Below are 23371 nucleotides of genomic sequence, written 5' to 3' on the forward strand. Positions count from 1 at the left end.
TATCTGTTTTTAGATTTTTATAAATTTATATATGAATATGAATATATATATATATATATATATATATATATATATATATAATTTAGTATAGATAAAAGTATATATATATATATATATATATATATATATATATATTAATATATATATATAGCTATATATATATATATATATATATATATATATATATATATATATAGATATATATATTTAAATATATATATATATATATATATATTTATAAATATGTTTTATGTTATAACTTCATGTATATTATATATATATATATATATATATATATATATTTAAATATATTATATATATATATATATATATATATATATATGTAAAATGTATATATATATATATGTATATATATATATATATATTTATATTTATATATATATATATATAAAAGTATTTATATATGTTTATATATATATATATATATATATTTTTCCTTTTTCTGAAACGCTTTTTATTCCTCCTGCGAATATCTATAACCCGTCCAATAAGTATATATATATATATATATATATATATATATATATATATATATGTATATATATATATATATATATATATATATATATATATATATTGACGGGTTATAGACATTCGCAGGAGGAATAAAAAGCGTTTCAAAAAAAGGAAAAAAATAATTTTATAAAAAATGAGAGAAAAACAAAATGATAGTTAACAGTAGATTTTTAGTGATTTAAAGTAGAGATCTGATTAATAGACCATGATGATAGGTTGGGTTTTGGAGATTGAAAAGAAATACAAAATTAGCTGTATATATACTCATTACCAGTGCGTAAAAATCATGATCCTAAATTGATTTTGGCACCATGATTTATAGTTGGGGTTGCAAGGGTTTTGCAATATTGTTTGCTTCTGCAAAACTCTGCAGAAATATGTCTCAAGTGATGGCATATATAGAATTCATCTGCACTTTTCTAAGAAAGCATTCACATTCCGGCGGTATCGTGATTTTACAGGTACCTTAAATAACTAGTTTGAGAAAATTAGCTTTAGATATAGATACGATAAAAACGGTTGTATTTATAAAAATATATTGAGACTGATCTGTGGGATTCTTGGTAAGTTAAATTTTTCTTCATAGTATATTATAACTAATCTGAGTTTGATGTCGATTTCTAACTATATATATATATATATATATATATATATATATATATATATATATATATATATACATATATATATATATATATATATATATATATATATATATATATCCTTGTGTGTGAAAGAGAATGTGTGAGTGTGGGTTTGTGGCTGCGTGTGTGTGTGACTTGTGTGTGCAAAATAATACTTGCAAATTGATTTGGAAAGCATTAAGAGGTGAATTTGACGGCCAGAAATGAAGATCCATGTTGCGGACCTTTTTTCTCATTCACAGCAGCCACATTGTAAACGGCTTCTTCTGTTGAACCTGACTTATCAAAGAGCTTATTTTGTTACCACTAGAAGTTTACTAAAATGATTTTCAGCTTCTGAATCATTTGAATCTTTTAAAGTTTTCATTTATCTTTATATACCGATATTGTAGTCACTCGTTTTTTGATATGTAACAGGTGTGAAAAATATGGAAGCTAATTAGACTAATAACAACCACTCTAAAAATAAATTAAGTCTCAGTCATTTTTGTAAAACTGGTCAAAACTTGTAAAAAACATTTTATCATAAACTGATTATTTCATCAGAGGACAATTGTTTACAGGGGCATCCAAATTTTTTAAGCGTCTAATATTTTAAAGTAATGAATGGACAGAAACAGAAGCCCCATTGTTTTTACGGTGAGAGAATTTTTGTCAGGAATTCCAACTGCGCTCTTTCCTGACCACTAATGGGTTTTAAAACAATGGACACAATATCACACTAGATTAAATGCACAAAAGTAGCGTTTTTACTCTTTCTGTATATCAAAACACATAATGTTTATAAACCTTTAATCAATAAATTTTAAAAAATTTTTTAAAACCAAGTTTAGGTAACTCAGAGAAAATATAATTTGAAATATTTTCATATAAACTCGGCAAACTCGGTAAAATCGTAGGGAAAAATCTGGAAAAGCAAATCAGCTAATGTTCATGCGCAGCAAACTACGAAAACCGGAAAGATAAAATTTTGATAAATCGAATTTCGACTCCTTTTTCATAATTTTTCAAGAAGTTTTAATTTACCTTTTTTCTTTTCATACCAACGATTTGAGCTATTTTGATTAACTAAATCATCATTTTCTACGAAAATATAAATATATGAAACACATTCTGGTGAAAACTATCATTTCATACGGTGATACTTGAAATCGTCAATTTATTTCACTCAAGGTCACGCAGTGTCTTGAATCAGACACTATATAAACTAGCAAAAAAACTGACCCCTCGAAAAACATGAAAAGAAAAATTCGGATTCTTTTTGACTGATTTTAATACAAATTCGGCTGTTCCGATTTGCCTTCGTGACGTGCGTTTTCGGTCCTCCAATAGCATTGGTTGTCGTTTATTGTTGACTGTCGGTTTTGGGTTGTGAGTGTGTGAGAGTTAGTTTGATTGACAGGGGGCGAGGGATACCCCACCTGTTGGGGGGATTAGGAACCCTCTCCGTCCACTTAATCAAATCCATAACCAGATTAACCCAGTTATAACTCTTGTTATAACTAGTGCAGCTATGGCATTTCAGTCCCAACTCACTCAAACTCTCTCAAATTGTCTTTTATTTTCGCAAACTTTAATCAACATTTAAGTTATTTTAGAAGAATGAGAATCAAACCGATGTTTTTTTAGTATTTCTTACCAATTTTTTCTGATAGTTATTTTTCCTCAAAACTAACTTTTTTCAACAAAATTTGCAATTATTATAACTTTTCAATGATTAATGGTTCTTCTCCCATTCGATTATTTTACTTAGATTTTGTAATACAGAATTTTTTAATACTTTAGAGCAAGTTTTGGAACATTAATAAAAATATACTTAATTCAGAATTTTTACGGATTATACTGTCCTGACAAATATAGCAGCCTCTATCTTACAAAATTAATCCATCATCTCAGAATACTCCAAATAGAAATGCATGCTAAAAAATTAAGATTTCAAGTAAAAGTCAAAACCAGAATGAGTACGTGAAGCCTCCAGAACCGTTTTGCTGATAAAATAAACATTTTAAAACTATTTACAAACCAGATTTGAAGACGTCGTTATTTTTTCGGCATTGTGATCATCCGCTCAAAAGTGTCATAGTGAGGTTTAAGGAGTTTGGGAGGCCAAACGGGAAGTATAGGGTGCGGGTATGGGGCGGGTGGGGGGATTAGGGGGCAAATTAGATTGTGGGGATTGGGAAGAACGCCAGAGAAGCCGTCTAGTTTCAGAGTGACACCTGTCAATCAGAGAAACAGACATGCGCTACATTAATATCCTGTTTACACAGTGAAAGTGCCCCTCTATTACTAACAACAACTAGCGGCGCCCCGGGTGGGCAAAACTACCACTACTTCAACCCAACCAAACCGACCCAACACCCAACTGAAACCCCACCGCCGGACGAAAGCGGGAAAAGCATGGAAAAGTGAGAGAAACATAACAAGGGTTACTAAGACCCTTTGCCAAGGGAAGACCCGGTCTAAAAGCGTGAATAAGTCCTCCATTTCTCAAAACATACCCCTTCAGCTCAATATAAGCGTGGCAAAACAAATCCCCCAAACCATCCATAGTCAACCCCCACAAATGAGTGTTATGGGCATTTAGAGACATAATAGTTTAACATAACACAATCGTCAATTGGCCAATCAGAAGCAGTGGTTTCAATCTCTGTGGCCAATAAATATAAACAGGTCCTTTTAAGGAAGGAAGCTGAATCTCAAGTTCGTGTTTATTAAAGTTGGGCTTCCCAAGGTGACCCTATTTGATGTAAACAAATAGGAACCACAAAAAAAGTACGAAAATTTTGATGTTATTATTTTAAGCTGTGAAAAAATTTGTTGTTGATTTGTTGATATGACAGCAGAAAATTAGAAAATTAAGAACCAGAGAGCTTCAGTTCTTTAGCTTCTTAAGATTTCTAAAGGATAATCCTCGTAAGAAAATTCATGGATTTTTTGGCATCGCCATATTTCACACCATACCTTAGTTGAAATTCTGACCAGTACTCCTGTGTTAGTAAAAAAAAAACGAAAAAGCCCGCCGTAAAATTTCTAGTTTTGATTGGAGTTTTTCAGTCATATAAAAATTGATTAATATTTTTTAGAGAGATTGGCGTTGTCCACTGAATGCCACTTTGAAAAATTGGGGGAATTTGTTCGAGATATCACAGCAGGGATTTTCTAATCATTCATAAGGATGGTTAGTTCTAGAATAAATTTTTCATCCAAAAATCTAATATGATTGTCTGCGGAAGCAGCCAGTAAACTGACTGATTTAGAAGCAAAACTAATTTCCTTGCAGTTTTATTTATGAATGATGAATTCAAACTTCAAGGACATGAGCCTATCTTTTTGCAATCATCCCTGTTTCTCTTCAAATTGTCTAGAAATTGTTTGCTTTTTTGTATTCTTCCTTAAACATAACCGAATTATTGTCCACTGAAAATAGAAAATAAAATTATAACAACTGTATATACAAGCATGTAAAAATTAAATTTGTTTCTTTTGTAAATATATATCTTATGAAAGAGCTCTGATGTTCTAAAACTAGAGAGACAGTAAACGCAAAAAATCAATTAAACACTTTCGTATTCATTGACTCTTTAAAACAAAGCCAAAGAACAAATTTTCCTAATTTGAAAAGTTTGACCTTGACTGTCATTTAAAATAACTGCAATTGGGATTTCTGTCAGTAAGGAAAAAGAGCCCTCATTAAGAATTACAAAATGAAAGTTTACGCGCCATCATTTACTCTGCCAGCAAAATTTTTGCAATATAAAAACAAAAAGTGTTTATCAGACGAAATTATACCACTGCACTGTATTTTTTTTTGTTTTTCAAGTACAATAACCTAAGTTAGAATGTTCATTATGTTGCAGAATTTATTGTCATTGTAGCATTTTCAGCCGTGGTTTTCATATGATATTGTACAGGAGATATTTGGTAGTTATTTTGCAATGGATGTTGATTTTTTTGTTCTGCTAAGTGATTATGATGATTCATAGAAGCCAAAGTCAAAATTGACATACTTGATTGCATCCATGAGCTTAAATAAACAAACAAATAAAGATACGAACAAACACACACAAAAACACACAAACACACATTATATATATATATATATATATATATATATATATATATATATATATATATATATACATATATATTATATATGGCAAATAATTTTTGCTCGTCCACTTCATCCAATTCCAAAACCTCAAACCGAAACCAAAAACTCGAAAATTTTCAAAATTCTAGAAGTCTAAATATCCAACCAATATCTCAATATCCAAAAACCAAAATCCCACCAAAAAACTCGGGAATTCTCCAAAATCTAGAATTCTCACTTCTTTCGCGATGGATTATTGATACATATATATACATATGTTTTTTTATAACTGTCTACTTGGTTTGTTGAAGTCTCAACTGTTATTTTAGCAAATTAAATTCTCTATTTGAACCCCCGACAAGTTCAAACGCTTAATTTTTTTTAAAATTTGCAAATCAGACCTTTATCTATAGAGCAACATAATTGTCTGATTATAGCTGTGGAGAGCCGTTTTAATAGTTACAATTTTGGTTAATTTAATTCAATTTTATCAGAAAAGAATTTTAAGTTATATTGCAATGTACAATAACTGCTAAGTATTGCTTGAATTAAATAGTGCTGTGATCAAGTTTCTAGCTGAAGGTCAAAACGGTAACAGATGTATTCAAGGTCAAGAAAATCTAATGGCAAATAAGCCCGGGTTGCTCATCATACAAAATTCCTAGTTGTCATACTAGGTCATATATGATTCCTGGTAATCATACAAGGATCATATATGATTTCCTAGAAATCATACAGGGTTCATATAAAAAATTCAAAGCCTAAAAACTGTATATTTTTCATTTTCTTTTGATGTTGAAAAAATTTATTTAAAATCATACAAGGTCATTTATGACACATAAAACATTGATTGGTTCCACAAATTCCCGTATAATCTAGTCAGAGGACATAATAAATTATTAAATCACATTTGCATTCACATTTGATTCTTTGTGTAGGCTAAAGGATTAATTTTCCACGTTAAATATATTCAGAAAAAGAGTTTGAGGTTATTTGAAAATATTTTTCAGGTATTTTTTTAAATGAACATTTAAAGGTATAAGTTGGCTTTAGAGAATATCAGAACTTTATTTATCTATTTGGACTTACTCTTTAATTGAGTGCCCAACTTTGCAAATGATATAGTACGTTCGGGTCTTTTGGCAGATCATAAAGTGATGCCGGGGAATCACATAAGTGAGTTGTTGCCGAATGAATTTTTAAGAGACATAACTGGTTAAAATTTTATGAAAAAATAGATGTATGATTCTTGGTATTCGTACTAGGATCATTTTTGATTTCTGTGTAGTCATACAAGGTTCATATATGATTTCCTAGTAGTCATATATGATTTCTTAGTAGTCATACAAGGATCGTACTAGGAAATACGTTATGATTTGTATGATATCATATATGATCCTTGTATGACTACTAAGAAGTAGTGACCCGGGAGTTTTACTGTTCAATTTCATCCAATCCCAAAAACTCAAATCAAAAGCCAAAAACTCCTGGAAATTCTAAAAATCTCAATATCTCACCATTATTTCAATATCTAAAAACCAAAATTCAACCAAAAACTCGGAAATTCTCAAAATTCTAGAAATCTCATTATTTTAAAAGTTGATTGTATCTTCCTCAACTCAACATTGCTTCAATAATGGGAAGGCACAAAAAAAATTGGTTTAATTTTTTTAATTCTTTATTTTCGCTCCAAATTTGCGGACATTGACTTCTGTGTACCCACGGACATCAAACGCCACCAACCCCCCGCCCCTCCTGGGACAAGTCGCTAATTTCGCCCATCATTTTAGCTTAATTGCTTGTGCAATTTTATTTTCAACAATGGCTGCATACAGTCAAGTGCTGTCATTTATGTAGCAAAACGTATAATGAGTGCTACGGAAAAGTTACTCTGAAGACAAAAAGAACGACTTTTTTGTTTTCATTCAAATTTTGTAAAACAGTTATCTCAATTCTCAGCCAGAATTATTAGTTTTTCTTTCACTTAATTACTTTATTATACACATTTTTAAATTTGATATGCTATTACAATAATCAATTGATATATATAATACAGCTTGTGAAATAACAGTGAAATAACATGAATTTTCCATTGAGCATGAATGAATTCGGAACTCAATAGCTGTTACCGAAAAGTAGGTGTGAACTTTTTTCATTCACACCTTTTGAACGCATTACGCAATATCAATTGTAATTTGTCCATATTTGATCACTTTTGATCATTTTTACTGTAAGCTTGATTAATTTGGGAAGCTCGGCATGAATTTGGGCTTTTATTGCGGGTGGATTTAATTTGAGCCGGGCAAATTAACTTCGTTTGCCCTTATTGTACATTGATTGTGGCGTGGTGGGGGGCTAACAAGCAATTATTTCAGTGTCTCTAATTGGGTTAAAGGTATGCGGGGATGGAAATTGTTGGGCTAAGATTGGGAAAGATTGGAGGGAAAATTTACTTGTCAAAGTCCAGCGGTGAGGCTACTGCATTCTCACAGCTGGCGACTGTTTATGGAAAAAGCCTCCCGGACTATCTAACCCCATCTACTTTAACCCCCTCCTCCCTCTATTCAACTTCCCTTTCCCCTTTTTGTGCCCATTCCTTCACTTGACAAATCTTAAGTTCCGATTTTAGTTCACATTGAACAATTAAACTCTCGTGACTTAATAGCAAACAAAAAAAACAAACTCAACATACAAAAAGAAAATAGAGGGTAGGGTAAACATTTACAAGCAGCATAGAAAACTAATGTCAAAAACAGACGGGAAGTCATACAACTGTTTTTGGAAGATTTGTCTCAATTCCGCATTATTACAAAATTGTTTTATTTTTTGATAAACAGAAATGTGTCACACATGAAAAATGTTCCAATTGATAAGTCCGTTTTGCCCGATCAGTATCTTTTGGAAAGATATAGAAGAAGTTTAAATAAAAATCTCATGAAAAACTGAACGGATCCTTAAATGGCCTTTACAATTTTTTTTTCATTTCTTGGAGAAACATTGAAGTTTAAAATTTTATAACTTTTCAAAAATTTTGATGCATTCAGGCTTCGTGTTTGAGCTGTACATGTGAATTTTATATTAAAAATGAACACTTGAATTCCAAAGACAGACATAGTTACCATGCCAATAGGAGTGTAGGGTAAATGTACAACTTTATTATCGTTTAGTTGTGAAAAAATGTACCAAATATATCAATATTAACTAGACAATCTGTTCAATATTTAGATTTGAAGAAAATTGCTCAAAATAATTGGACAAAATGGTTGAAGAATAATTGTATAGTTTTATACGGGAGATTAATTTTTGACCTAGTTTATTTATCATAGAATGCTGTTTCAGCATGCTAGCTTACGATTACAGAGAAAAATACAAAATATTTCAGATTAATTTTTTGATTGGATAATGATACCAAAAGTTTTCAAATTCATACAGAGGAGCTTTGATATTGTTTTTTGATTATACAAAACAATATAAAAATCAAATTTTTCACTGAAAAAGTGTTTGCACAATCTCTTCGATTAAAAAAGAGGTGTATGCAACTCTTCCAAAAATTTGCACCAGTAAGAATATAAAATGTCTGCCACTGGTAGAACTTTTGAAAGAAAGTCCTGTCCGTGGCCGTCGAAACCTGAGCGAAAAAAACTTATTTGGTTTAAAAATTATTTTCATTTTTTAAAAAAAAACGAAACATACATTCTAGAGTGAAATAACTATCAAATATAAAGGATTTTGTTTAACTGACAAAAGTTTTTTAGCTTTCAAAGACGCGAATTATTGATTTTTTGCATCAATTGTTTTTGGAAGATTTGTCTCAATTTCGCATTATTACAAAATTGTTTTATTTTTTGATAAACAGAAATGTGTCACACATGAAAAATGTTCCAATTGATAAGTCCGTTTTGCCCGATCAGTATCTTTTGGAAAGATTTAGAAAAAGTTTAAATAAAAGCAGAACATCGTAAAATAGCAAGTTTTGGAAACTAATTCCTAAAAAAAAGATTTGCAGATCTCAATCTGTATTAAATCTCTTTCTTCTTCATGTCGTTTGTAAAAGAGACCTTAGAAGCTACGAGATATTTACTATGGGAAGCAGTTTTCTTAGAATCATAGGAGTCTTAATTGATTTTTTTGAAGACGTAGCAATCATATTGAGATAACATTCGCATATCTAAGAGCAAATGAGGTAGATTGTAAATTACAATCATTGTATCTGTCTGGTTATTTTTGAAATGTATTGTCAAAACCAGTGTTCATTTTAAACTCTTCTCAAATAAAAGTCACAATGTTCAAAATTTAAAGATATTTGACTTTTTGCTTATTGTAACTGTATTTTATAAATTTTCTTTCTAACTAATAAACAACTCTTAAACTTGACAAAGAGGTTTCAGTTGTTGTCTAAAAAACGAATTGCAAACTCTCAATTGCAAAATTAAAATTTTGTTTATTACATTAAATGAAGAACAAAGAGGGTTATTTTCTTTCTTATTCTCTTATTTGCTGTAATTTATTACATTTTTCCTTCCGCCATTAAGCCAAAATTTCCTATGTCACCTGTTTTGCTTTAATTGAAAATATCAAAATAAAGAGTTTGTAAGCTAAGTTGACAAGTACAATGATGATTCTAAGATCTCGGAACATTTTGTTTTTACATAAAACAGAAAACTTTTCTGTCGTTCAAACTTATTTCCTGTTTTGTAACCAAAACTCTATGTCACCATGCAAAAAAAAACATATTTTGTTGAATGTTTTCACTAAAAAATGAAGCAATCGTAATCAGATCAAATATGAAACCTCAGGGGTCAAATGACAAGAGCAAGCATGAACCTCTCATAACACATTTGTCACTCGGATTGTCTGAACAGGACGCAGCTTTAAATTTGAAAAAAATATTAAAGAATATGTCACATTTTTTTGTGTTTCTCGGAACATTTTATAATAACTTGTCTCCCTGAAATTTAATCACGAGTAATTCAAACCTTTTCTATCAATAAGGAAAATACAGTAATCTCTTAAATCATACAAAATAATAATTTTACATTTAAAGCATCCATTTAAAGGAACTTGTATTCTACGAGTTTTTTTTTGAAGATCTATTTAGATTCAAATTTTAATGAAATGAATCTGATTAAATACCTTTAAACTCAGCATTAACCATTCAAATGTTGTTGTAATCCTCTTGAATTAAAGTTTGGGAAAACTAAGAAATTAATCATAAAATTTACTTTAATTACAACTGGCTAACCTTTTTGTGAATTGTTTTGTTTTTTTTTGTCTTTTTCCTCTAATTCAATAAAGTAATTTATATCAGCGGTTAAAGACTGTTCTGTAAACTAACGAGCATCCCAGTTGTATATATCTGCAACAATTTCAGGTTTATTTGATGTTTCGTTGATTTTTTTTACTTCGGGATATCAAAAAAGTGAAATAATTTCATTTGACAATTGTTTATTTTTTAATGTTGCACGAGCGTTTCCTGTAAAAATTGATAAAATTGTGTTCATTGAAAAAATTTTACTTTTACATTAATTATTGCTTTACACAAACTCTATTCTTATTTTTGGGTTTTATTCCTCGAATATATTTCTTCGACCTCAATATTTCCCTGGTCCATTTTTTCTAATTTTCTGATGTTTTTCTTGTTTTTCTGATGTTTTTTCTTGTAATACTTCTTTGAAAGTTATAGAGATAAGAAGTTGAGAAGTAGCCTGTTTGAGCTGGAAAATAAAATCACCTTCGTATGAATAATGATGACCATCAGGCTGTGATGCAATAATGAAAGAAAAAAGTTCGATACATTGCCATGTTTCGGTAAAACTGCAGCTTGTCTATATCAAGTGAAGAAAAAAATCGCAATCAAGAAAGCTAAAATTAAAACAAGCTTTCAACCAACTGCTTTATGTAAATCAAATATGCAAAAACTGAGTCAGAGAATTGATTACAGCAACAACGGGTTACGGGGTGAAAATTTCGTGGGATTATGATTAAGGAGTGAAAAGATATGATAGTAATAGATTGTGGGTTAAATTAAATGAATGGGGGAGAAAATAAGGAGAACCCTGAAGCATAAAGAGTGAACAAAATTGACATCTTTAATTAATTAGATGAAATTAAAAAATGTTATAGTACAACTGAAAATTTTCAGTGTTTTGAAATGTAAACAAATATACAATAAGCAGATTTTCGGATAAAAATTGATGGAATATGCAACATTGAATGCAGAATGCTTTAATCTTTATTTGATCCACTGTTTTGTGCAATATTTTCCATTCAATCATTCTCTCGTGCTCTCCTGGGTTGATTTTTGTCTTGTGTCCCTTTCAACGACACAGTTGTGGTCCCGGGTCGCATGGGGAGGGGCGTGGTGAGTGGGTAAGAATAGTGCAGTCACGTGACACAGTGGTTGGGCTCACAGTAATGGAGAAAAGAAGAGAAAGACAACGCTTCTATTATACCTACATATGCGAGGGATGAGTCCACGAAGAAGCTTAGTCAGTTTGATTTTGCTTACTGATCCTTCAATGTCAATTGTTTCATAATAACCAAATTCTGGGATCCTTTACGTTTGTGCCCCCCCCCACTACATTATGCAAACCCCCCCCCCCCCCCCAGGAACAGAGCACGTACCATTACATAGTAAATTATTGTGTAGAAATATGACACGTGCGTGTGGTGGTTGCAATTAATATACATCCACTCTCTGGGGGGGGGGGGGGGGCACAAATGGAAAAGATCTGAAATGTGTTGTACACGACTAAGCATAGATCTGATCAAAATTACTCAACTCGCGGTCAGATGGTTGCGCCTTAAGTCTGATCATGCACATATTTTGCCTGGTATTTTCAAGGAACCCCTAGGCCTGACAAAGCGGGTTTGGGCATCAGAACCAATCTTTGGGTCGACTTGTTCTCATTAAATATTTCTTTCTAGTCCCATCGTTTTTTTTTTAATTTTACAGTCTCAAAAAAATTCCCATGAAATTTCCTTATTTTGCAGCGTAACAATCGGGCATAAAATTAAGAAGAACAAAGCCGATAAACAACCTCATGTGTTAGAGCAGAGATAACGAGAAAAAAATAGTTTGTTTAAACTCTAAATTTCATGCGCTTTTATACCATTCTATGCAGGTCAAGGTTGTGGACGACAAGTTATGCCCAAAATTTAAAAACAAACCCTATACGTACCTTTTGCTGTCTAAGAGCATTATATATTCGCGCTTTAATTTTTCAATTATTTAACATTTTTATTTGCTCTCAAACTAATAAATTATATTAGTAATGTGGTCTTTTTTATGAAATTTTTGGCAGACCCATTTGACTTCTCGTCCTCAAAAAAAGATAAACAAGTAGTGCCCAGAGAACATTGAGTTATCTTAGAGCCTTTCAACTCAATAGTCTCCAAGTATGCAATTCATAGAAACTGTTTTTGATACTTATAAGGTGAAGAGCGGTTCTTCACTCGCCATTCCACCCCTGAAAACTGTTCAGGTCAAAAGATTGTGCCGCGGTGTCCAGCCAAAGAACCCCTACCACCACAGCTTGTCATCTTTTTTTTCTGTTTCTCAATTAATGTATCAAAACAATTGGGATCTGAGCAGACGTACTTCTGAAAAAAAATCAAACGACGGCCTTCATTTCTTATCTATTTTTGATTTTTGTTCAAGAACCCCGGGTGGTGAACATCGACTCTCGTCATGATGTTTCAATCAAATTCACATTTAACGGATAACGGATCATAAAAATACGGATCTCAACGAACATTTTTTTTTAAAAAATCTGATCAAGTAGACCTCTTTTTTTCTGCTTTTGCTATTTTTCTTGTTCTGTTTTCTGTTCAGAAACCTGGCTGACGAAATTTTGTTCTCCTCGGAAATTTTTTTCACAATTAACAGATCGCAAAAATTTGCATCTGGACCATCAGCCTTCTTGACAAAAAAACTGAGCAGACAAGACAGCCTTCCTTTTTCTATTTTTTGCTGTTTTCTGTTCAAAAACACGACTGACGTACTTACCTCTACTTCGTAAAATCTCGTCCTTGTTATTTCACACTTAGCAGATCACAAAAAATATTCTAAACAGACGTCTTTTCTAAAAAAAAATATTTCGGAAAACATTTGTCAATCGCATTTTTTTCTGCTAAAAATGACCAAATCAACAATTTTTTTTAAAATATGGACTCAATATAGAATAAAAACAATTGTAGTTACAAAAATGTGGCAAACAAAAAATGATGTCATGTTTGTAGAGCTTGAAACAAACAGATTTGTTTAAGCAAAAAATTCTGCTCGCGAGGTGTTGTTCCTGCGAATTGTTTTTTTTTAATCTAACTTCAAGTTTTTAGGCCAACTTTGAAGAATTATATATCATTTTTGTCAGTTTAACAAAATCAATATAATTTGGAATTTTTGTCGAGTCTTCTGTTTTTAGCTAAAACTTTGAATATTTGTACAAATCTTTTGAAATTTTTTTTTCAGGGTTTTGTGTTTTTGCATAACTTTAGAGTTTTGAAACATTAATTGCAATTTTCATAGAAGTTTCAATTATTCAGAGCTGTTTTCCATTTTGACATTATTAATTGTTAATTTTTGTTGCGGTACGTGATAGTTGTCCGAATTTAGCCACTGTGAACAATTGGTATCCAACAAATGTTTAAAATTTCTTCAATATGACTATCCTGAAAAAGTTTTTAAAAATTTGGCGATCTTGGTGCTAGAATATTTTTTGGCTAATTTTCCAGGCTAATTTTTTCTCAACTAACACTTCAATGTGTTCCGGATTGTTTTCTCATGAAAAGCAGTAAGTGGAGCAGAAGTTATGTAAAAGTAATATTTGTCTGAACAAAATTGGAGTATCGGCATCATAGCTCTCATTCTAACAAAAAGCATGATTATTGTTTTTGTAGCTCAAAATTCAGCGATAACAATATTTTAGAAAAAAACACTTGAATTCCATAGACAGATATATTTAACATAACTGTAGGATTCTAGGATAAGAGTACAATATATTTAACCATGAGTTGGGGAATTGTGGTAATTTTTGTATTGTTGTTGGTTAATTATAACCGAATTTAAAGCCTCCGCATGGTAGGTGCACATAATTAAGGTCGTGAGAACTCGTGAAGCGTCTATAAAAAATTGGTCGTGGTTTCCTTTCACAGTTTGAAATTTGAGATTGATAAAGATTAGATTAGGCACGATGAAATCATTTTGATATTTTATAGCAGTGGAGAAGATTTACTATAATGTGACTTGTATTTGACGTCGAAATTTTTGCATTTTTGGCACTGCAGTGTACGCTCCACTAATTTGGATCCACTGCATTTTTAATCTTCAAAAGGTATTAGAATGTTTTTTATAATACTTTGTAACGAATGAGATGTGTCATAATCTCTTCTGTTGATGCAAGATTCTATTGCCCAGTTTAACAGCTTCTCAAGTGAATCTGTAAAATATAACGCTTTATGTCACTCATCAAGACAGCATCATAGTGGAATTGACTGACAACTAGAGCATTCTTATGTTCAATTTTTGTATGAACTTGAGCTCTTGTTTGCGTTAACGGCTCTTATTGCACACACCATTTTTCGCATCACATTTTTGACTTCTTTTTGTTAATTTAGATTTCTGTCAAGAAAGAAAGTATTTCACAGAAGTTGTGATTGTCAATTTTTCATCACTAAGAGTTATAGAGCAGGTGTTGGTTACATGACACTTGGACTTTTCGTCAAAAAACATTGAAATCTGTTTTTTTTTAATATTTGGGGCATGTTCTCGCACCATTACATTTCAGTCTCAACCAGGATATCTACAAGTACTAACTGTTCCGGAAAAAATTCATTATATTCTAGAAAAGTTTCAAATAGTCACAGATTTTTGTCTTTTTAAGGAGCGATTTTACTAAAGGTTGCATAACACAGCCCTCAATTAAACATGCAGGTATGCTATTGATGTTTTGTGACTTGTGACAGCGAAAGCATTGAGCAGAAAGAGAGAGAAAGAGATAAACATCATCTTCAACTGTTGTTCAGATTATTCTTGTCTTTAACAGCTGCTGCTCTAACCAGTACCACTACCATGCTAAAAGACAAAACCATAGTTGTAGCTCCTCTTCTTCTACCAACAACTTCAAGTGTGCTGCCGCTGCCATCAATCAACTCACAATAACACCCACTCAGCCGAAACTCCGATTAACCGAAATTAAATTAATAGTGAATTGTTTTCAAGTAGGTGAGAAGCATTACTGCTTTAACCGAGCCACAACTGGAATATAACCGACTTGACAGGTCATCGAAAAGTCTTTCCTGGTGCAGAGATGTGATGCCCAGAAGCTGTGAAAAGGCTTAGGGGACTAAACGGGTGGGAAAAGGTCGTAGGAGAAAATCGTTCAAATGAATGGGGAAGTTTGACCAATCTCTTATACTGAGTTTTATCTTAAAATTTGGCATCCAAAATTTTGCCATTATAACCCCATTAACCTATAATTTTAACCTTTCAACACCATACATTATTATTGGTTTCTGTCCAAAAATTGATTTTGATTTTTTTTTTGGTTCCAGTTCGCCAATATTGTAAGACAATGTGGGCAAACTTATTTTTTACTTCAAAAATTGGTAGGAGTTCGAATATTGTTGAATATAAAATTTTGGTCATGAACCGTAGTTGCCAGTTTTCTGTTAAAAAGTAGTTGTTTGAAGTGGTTTTAATATTGATTTATATTTTGCTTCTAAAAAGCACAGTTTTGCTTAGTGATCATTTAGGTCTATTGATACAACAGTTGTGGAACTTGTGGTTGATATAATGATAAGCTCGTATTAAAAATCAATTTGGTCGAGAATAGCTGTGGCCAATTTTGGTTAAGATTGACGTTGTCAGAACGAAGTTTGAGCTGAAAAGTTACGTTTGAGCACTTTTGGCATCTCAATTTAAATCAAGTCAATTGACAAAATCGCTGCTCTTTTCATGTCCATCATTGTAATTAACCACCGCGACTGTACTGGCTATCATCAATTCTCTAAATGTACGCATTATTACAACACTATACACAGCTATGTGCCATCAGCATTTTACAATACACGTTGGTTGATAGTAAAATTGTTAAAAAGACAGGTAGATTGAGGCTAGGCATTACAATGTAATATCTAATCGTTAATCAGTCAATAGAGTTTGCTTCTTGTTTTCATCTGTCACGATTAATGAAGCAATCACGAATAACTCTTTTTTTCATACAATTCAACTATCTGTCATTTGAGAACTATCTATGCGCATGAATTTAACACAACCAATCGAATTGGTGTGCCGTCTAAATGATAAAAATTGATCGAAGCTTATTGGCAGTTTTCGGCTCAGATCATAACCGCATATAGCTATAAATGGTCATATACATGTTTTGGAAAGATCTTTTTCGCGGTTTATCTGCTTATGACTCACAAAATATCTCAATATTTATTGAGCCAAACAATTAGTACGCTAACTTTTCGTCAAAGGTCGGCTCAACGATTGAGGAAAAAGAAGTACGTGTAAAATAGATTGAATTACTTCGGCTGAAAATTTAACAAAATAATCATTAAAAGTTTAAAAGAGAACTTTATCGTCAAAGAAAACTGTAAATGCGGGAATTTACACAATAATAAATTTTTGTGCTATCGAAAATATGTACATTATAGGCCTGTATTTGTAAGTAAGCTTTCTACTAAAATTTCAACTCCTAAACCGGTTGTTGACTATACCATAAGAAAAAAAGATATAAAGTTTTAAATACTGCAAAAGTTGTGTGAAATAATTCTGCGTGTTTCCGTGTGTTTTGTGACCAAATCGTTAGATGTGTGTACATATAGTGGATAATAAATTTGTGCTCAGCTGTTTTTTGATCAGTTTTTTGTATGATCAAATTGTCCATTTTTAAACCAGTTCTCTCATTTCTTCACGTTTTACCCTGTTTTTCGTGATTCGTGCCATGTCTTGGCGCTGAAATTTTTCTGTCAAAGTTTTCTCGCCTTCTCCGCTCAATAATTAAATTTGGCACCGAATTGTTTTTTGGTTTTCTAGTGACTGATTGTCATTTTGGTCGAATGAAATATGCGACTCGAGATATGTGTTGATTATTGTCTGCGCCGAAATTGAAGTTCGAATTCTTTCCTCCTTCACTTCGTATTGTGTTTCGGAAGAGGTGTGAACAGATTGCGTCATCGGAGGTTGTAAACGTGTCAAAAGTACCTGTTAACACAAAAGCAATGCCAATTATTTCACGCCTAAATTAAACGCAGCTCAATTCATTTTGCAAAATATCTGAATAAATTTTCATTCTCATATTTTTTTCATCATACATTTTTTGTTTGAGATTTTTGCTCTATGTTTTACCAATCAAAAATATTAATTTGTTGCGCTTTCAGTTGTAAACATTTACGACCATTGCGTTAATCTGAAAATACTTGGAAATGACAAAAGTTGGCACATTTTTAAATCAACGTATTTGTTTTTTTATATATTTTTATGTACGTAATTTATACGTATTTTACATATTTTTCTAGTATAGGTTATGTGTTATAAGTTATAAATGAACTGTTATTTACCATTCTGAAATGTTCGTTGCACTTGGAGGCTGGCCGATTAAACTTTGTGAGCTGAGAGGGTTGGAGCGGAGATGTAGGTTTGAATTCAGCATGGGCCCCCCTCCCGCGCTCACTGCAACTGGTGAGGTATTATGTCTCTGCAGGGACTGTATTGCAAGAGAGTGCTGCAGACTACCTGCAGCAGTAGAGCCCATAATCATCGACTGACCCGCGAGATCGTTCAAACTGAAAATCGAATCTGTAACTGGGGGCGGGGGGTGGATTGAAGTTGCTGGTTGTTTACTACTGTTGTTTTGATGAATTGCGGCAGAGGTAGTTAAATGATGCGTTGATGCGGAAGAAAATTGTTGGGTACTTATTGAATTGTTGGCGACCGATGCCGGAATTGAACCCGAAACAGAGCATGTTGTATTCGTCAGCGCCGACCCGGGTACACCAGCCGGATTTGCTGCAAGGGTTAAAGAGAGATCACTACTAGTGTTGCACGAGATTAAGTTGTTTACAGATGTTGATGATATGGTAGGTGAACAAGTTTCGACTCCCGATGGTTCTGTTTTTACCCCTTCGCTACCCGTGGCTGAAGGTGTTCGTGAGTCGGGGCTGTTGCTACCCTCAATATCGGTCGGGCAATCGGCGTCGTCGGAGCAACTTGACATTGGGGAATCGGGCATCATTTCTTCACAACCATCAAAGTCTTTTCCATGGATTTTCATGTGTTTCCTAAGCGATGATGGGTGAGTGTAACTTTTGTCGCATCCTTTGAATCTACAGTTATAAGGTTTGTCCGAGGTGTGCACGTGTGAATGTTTTTTCCTGTCTGAACTATTCGCAAATCTTCGATCGCAGCCCGGGAATTCACATTTGAACGGTTTTTCACCTGAAAACATAATTTCCTTATTTTCGGCGAAGATTTAGCATCAATTGTAAAATTGCAGTTGATACAACTTGCTGAAATTATATTGAACAATGAAAGAGAAAGAGGCGACAAGATCTTGTTTTATTTTGACAAGCAGTACAAATAGAGGGGCGCTTTGTTGTCTGTCGCGATGAAATAAACAATCAAAAATGTTCATTCATTATTGTACCCTGTTATTATGTGTAATTTTTATCCCTAAAAACATTTCACTGACAACTGCTACGTCCGGAAAATTGAAAACAGTTGGCAATTTTTTGGCGCTTGTATTGGAATTTTTGAGGCGCCGGTATTTTGCAGTCAGATTAGGCGCGACTGTGGAAATTTTGGCTTTTTATGCAAGGTAAATTGTACTATTATAATTTATTAAAAGAGGGCAAAATGTATCTTAAGCACTCTTTATTAGATTTGACATGCCAATTTTAATTTACTTTAAAAGTGTTCTTATTTAGTGGCTTAACTTTCTTCTTTAAATCTGTGTTCGCTCTCGAGATCTTTTCTTTTTCTCTGTTTCTTTCTACTTTCTGTCGTATGCCTTGTAATTATAGGGTTGTAATTGTAGATAGAGAGCGAGTGGTGGTAGTGGTAGTGGTGGGGGTTAAGTTGGTGTGGTGGGAAGAGCAGAGAGAATGCACGAATGTTGAATGTTATTAATCAGATCGAGAGAGAAACTTTGTTAGTTTAATCAGAAGTTTATCGATTGGTGGCTGTTAACTGCACACACGTGTTAGCAAGATTGACAGCAAGGCTGACAAGACACACAGGCCCAAATTGATTCCTTGGTACACGATTTTGTCAAAAATATTTGCACTTTTTCCCTAGTTGACACTGTTACTTTGTACCTGCTTGCTACTTATTCCCGTCTTTAAATCCCAACAACCCCAAACACCCCCACCCCATTTGACCTCACCCCCACCCCTCTCCTCCCTCTTTCCCCATTTCTTTTCAACCACTGCAGTATACACTACAGTCCTCTGTTCTGATCTGAAGTCGCGAATGGTGGCCATTTATTATAAACCAAAGTTACGACCTTTTTACCAAAACAACCAACCAAATACTAACACTACCCTCTCGCTCGCTTACTCTTTCCTAAATAATCATAACTATCAACTTATAATTTGACCCAACCCCGACTTAATTTCCCAATTTCATGTCGTTCCTTCATGTGTTTTTTAAGGAGGATTGTTTTTCAACGAGAAGCTATCTGATTGGTTGAAAAATGTTAACACTTTTCAAGCAAGATCATTCTGACGCGCTTTTAAAAAGAAAAAAAGCAATTAATTGCTAAAATATGGACATAGTTCTAGTTTGTACTTATGATAACAAAATAGGATTAGGTACGACCAAATTAATTAAACACCGATTAATAATCCAAACAACGTGGAAAATGTATTATTTGTTCTCAATTTGAGAAAAGCATCCTCAATTAAGAGCCTGTTTATTTTGCTAATTGTCTATTTAAAGGGCTGGCTTTGATTACTATTAGTAAATTAAGCCTCGTGTTATACCCTATGAACTCATAAACCAGTGAATTAATTATTTCAAACAAGTAATTGTCGCCTGGTATGAAACACTTATTAATCTTAATTGGATTTCAATTTAATGACGGAGCAAAACCAAATAAGGAAAAAATATATCACGCCGAATTTAAGACAATATAGAACTAAATATGGGAATAAATCGAAAACTTCTTCACAAAAAATGGGGAAAATGAAATAAAAAATGAGACAATTGATGAGGAAATAAGCCTAGAAAGGAGAGTGAATATTATCACCTCTTGATATCGAAATTGACCAAAAAACTGACAATCCATGGAAAAAATGGAAAAATTAACAAAAAATGTGGTACCTAATATTTGTCCTCCGATGGAGGTTAAGAAAAAATGCAGAAGTAACGAACAAACTGCATAAATTTTACCGAACGCAATTTAAGCTGTTTTATACTGAGATCAGTTTATTTTTGCAGCCTCATAAAACTACATGAAATGTTCAAGTTGGAATTGTATAATCAGCTAACTCTTAATTTTAGATGAAATGAATCAACGATCAAATTTCAGAGGGGTAAAATTTTAAAACATGATCGGAGATTCTGAATTGAGTGGTTCTACTTAACGGCGAAAATTGAAATGAAACTAATAAAAGTTTCATCTTTTCAATTCCGCTAAATAAATTAGCCTTGGCTGCTGACATTTTCATAAAAAGTAGTATGAAATTTTTAACGATTAAAATTTTTTGGTATATTGTTTACATTCGGAAAAACGGAAAACTTGCCTCTAAGAAAAAATGTTTTCGATTTTTCAAGTTTTTCAATTCTGCTAAATTCTGCTGCAAAGTTGACAAAAATTTGCTACTGTTGTGAACGAGCAGTTATATTGCAGACGTATGTTGCTCGTGCGATTTTTATAGAAATTTTTTATAGAAAAATGTTCTATTACTAAATAGCGTCAGGGCTGTAAGAAACGAGACTGCAGTATTGGATGTAACTTATAGATGACAAACATCATACCTTGGCTAACATTGTCAAAAGGTGAAAAGCGTTTATTTACTCATAGAAAGTGCTAAACAAATTAAAAAACTAAATATACCGAGCTATGCCTACACTGTGCCAAGAAAATGAATTTACCAGTATGCGTTCGCTTGTGAATTTTGAGGTTCTCAGATCTGGCAAACACTTTTCCACATCCGGGGAATGGACATGGGAAGGGTTTCTCGCCCGTGTGAACTCGAATGTGGTTGACCAACTTGTACTTGGCTTTGAAGGGCTTCCCTGCCCGGGTGCAATTTTGCCAATAGCAAATGTGACAGGACTGCTCTGGGCCTCCTACGTGTTCTACTGTGATATGGGTCACCAGTTCATGCATTGTGGTGAAGGTTTTATTGCACGGTTTTTTGGGTTCTGACTGGTCTTGGTCTACCCAGAGGCAGGAGAGGTCTTGTTTGAGAGGCTGTCGCATGTAGCGGAAGAAGGCATTGTGCCCAGACGGCATCATCATGTTCATGTGAGGGTTGATCTGGGCGAAGGGGTCACTTCTGAAGGCGCTGAACTGGTCGGGTCGGTAGAACCCGTTCATGGAAATTGTGGACTGCGGAGGACAGGGTTGGTCGAATGATGGAAAAAACATGGAAGTAGTTGAGGGGTCGGCTCCCAAAGCGCTGGAAGATCCACCGATGAACATGTTCGGATTGGCATAGGAATCAACTGCGGATGATGGCATTAAGGAAGAGCCAGGTGCTGATACTCCTCGGAAGAAGAAATCGCGACTTGATGAGTAAGGAATTTGACTATATGAAGACCCTTGCGTTGATGAAGACCCCGAAAGGTTAAAAGCGGACATCGAGGTGTGATCAACTGCGGAGTTCATTGGATTGACAACCATCGGGTTCGGGGGTGACAACTTCAGTTGAGGAACCATGCCACTTACATCGGATCCTTGAAGTCCTGAATAAGCGGCTGCTGTTGTCACGTTTAATCCCATTGAGTGTGGGTCCACAACCGGGTTCGAGAGGTCTGCGGCTGACCCGCTGAGGGAGGATGCGGATCCGGTGGGGAGAGAGAAGCCGCTGAGTTTTCCAAAAGTGTTGTCCATAATTCGACTGGTTAGCACATCCGTGGTCATAGCGCGACCTCACAGCAAGTTGCGATGATAATTGAATAAGAGATCTCACTGTCAACTCTCACTGTGATTTCAGAACCAAAGATCGTCTGTTAATGTTTGAACAAGAACTTCAGTTGATTGTTGGGAAACAGCGTCCGAGCTGTATGACGCTGGTGATAGTTTAAAAGGGATTATACTGAGACCAGTAAGTATGGGGTAATTTCAAATTGCAATTGTTGCAAGTGGGGTGACGAGAGAATTGAAACTGGGGAGGTGGTCTTTCACTTTTTCGAGTTGTAGAACCAAATGTAAGTTGAGTCTGGCTATGTTGGAGTGAAGATATTGAATTGACTTGCTGCTTTATCAGGGAGAGAGTCAGCGAGCGATAGAGATACAACAACTAAGTTGATTATTGAATTGATATCGAAAGAGAGATCTAACAATTGATACGCTACAAGTTGCCAATCGCAGTGCGAAGATTCTTACACACTACAAGTTATAAATTATAACTAGTGGGAATTGTTTAGTGCTACTTTCGCGGCTAATAGAGGTCTGATCTGATTGGCCGAGATAAGCCTGGATCTAGCCATTCAGGGAGCTAGGATTTGAAAAATAGAGCGGATAGCAAATAACTATTCAGTCAGCACGCTCTGTAGGCTCAGTTTATTATTTATTAATAAAAGAGTAGATATAATTCGACGCGCTGACTATTAATTCTTTTTCTTTGTATCAAAAGTAATTTTAATATGAGGCATAATAATTGTAGAAAAGTTTTGTTTTGTGCCGCCGCTCAGAATCAAAGAATTTGATTGGCCAAGGTGTTCCGAGTTAGCAAGGACGCAATTTCTCTCCAACTTTCAGAAGAAGGGATCTGAGGAGAAATATTAGAAGCCCGAAAGAGAAGAAGACTTAACATTGAAGAGTAAAACTTGTGCTGTTCTGGCAAACTGTCGCCCTTTTAAGTCTCCTAGTTAAGTCTCCGTGTATTTATTAACCACCAAGTTATTACATTTATTACACAGACC

At 33.5% G+C, this 23371-nt stretch overlaps 2 protein-coding genes across 2 annotated transcripts in view; one reads left to right on the forward strand and one right to left on the reverse strand.

Annotated features, from left to right (window-relative positions):
• The window catches only part of LOC142335045 (dihydrolipoyllysine-residue succinyltransferase component of 2-oxoglutarate dehydrogenase complex, mitochondrial-like), a 559039-nt gene that overhangs the window by 451388 nt on the left and 84280 nt on the right, over positions 1 to 23371 (forward strand). The gene's annotated exons all lie outside the window — the stretch shown is intronic.
• LOC142335001 (uncharacterized) lies at positions 16781 to 23070 on the reverse strand. The gene is made up of 3 exons (XM_075383332.1): positions 21374 to 23070; positions 17839 to 18715; positions 16781 to 17482 (listed from the first exon to the last, which is right to left on the reverse strand). The coding sequence occupies exons 1-3, from the start codon at positions 22365 to 22367 to the stop codon at positions 17473 to 17475; spliced, it is 1881 nt and encodes a 626-aa protein (XP_075239447.1). The 5' UTR covers positions 22368 to 23070; the 3' UTR covers positions 16781 to 17472.

Source organism: Convolutriloba macropyga, chromosome 1, assembly GCF_964194025.1.
Source record: "Convolutriloba macropyga chromosome 1, txConMacr16.3, whole genome shotgun sequence".
NCBI classification, from domain to species: Eukaryota; Metazoa; Xenacoelomorpha; order Acoela; family Convolutidae; genus Convolutriloba; species Convolutriloba macropyga.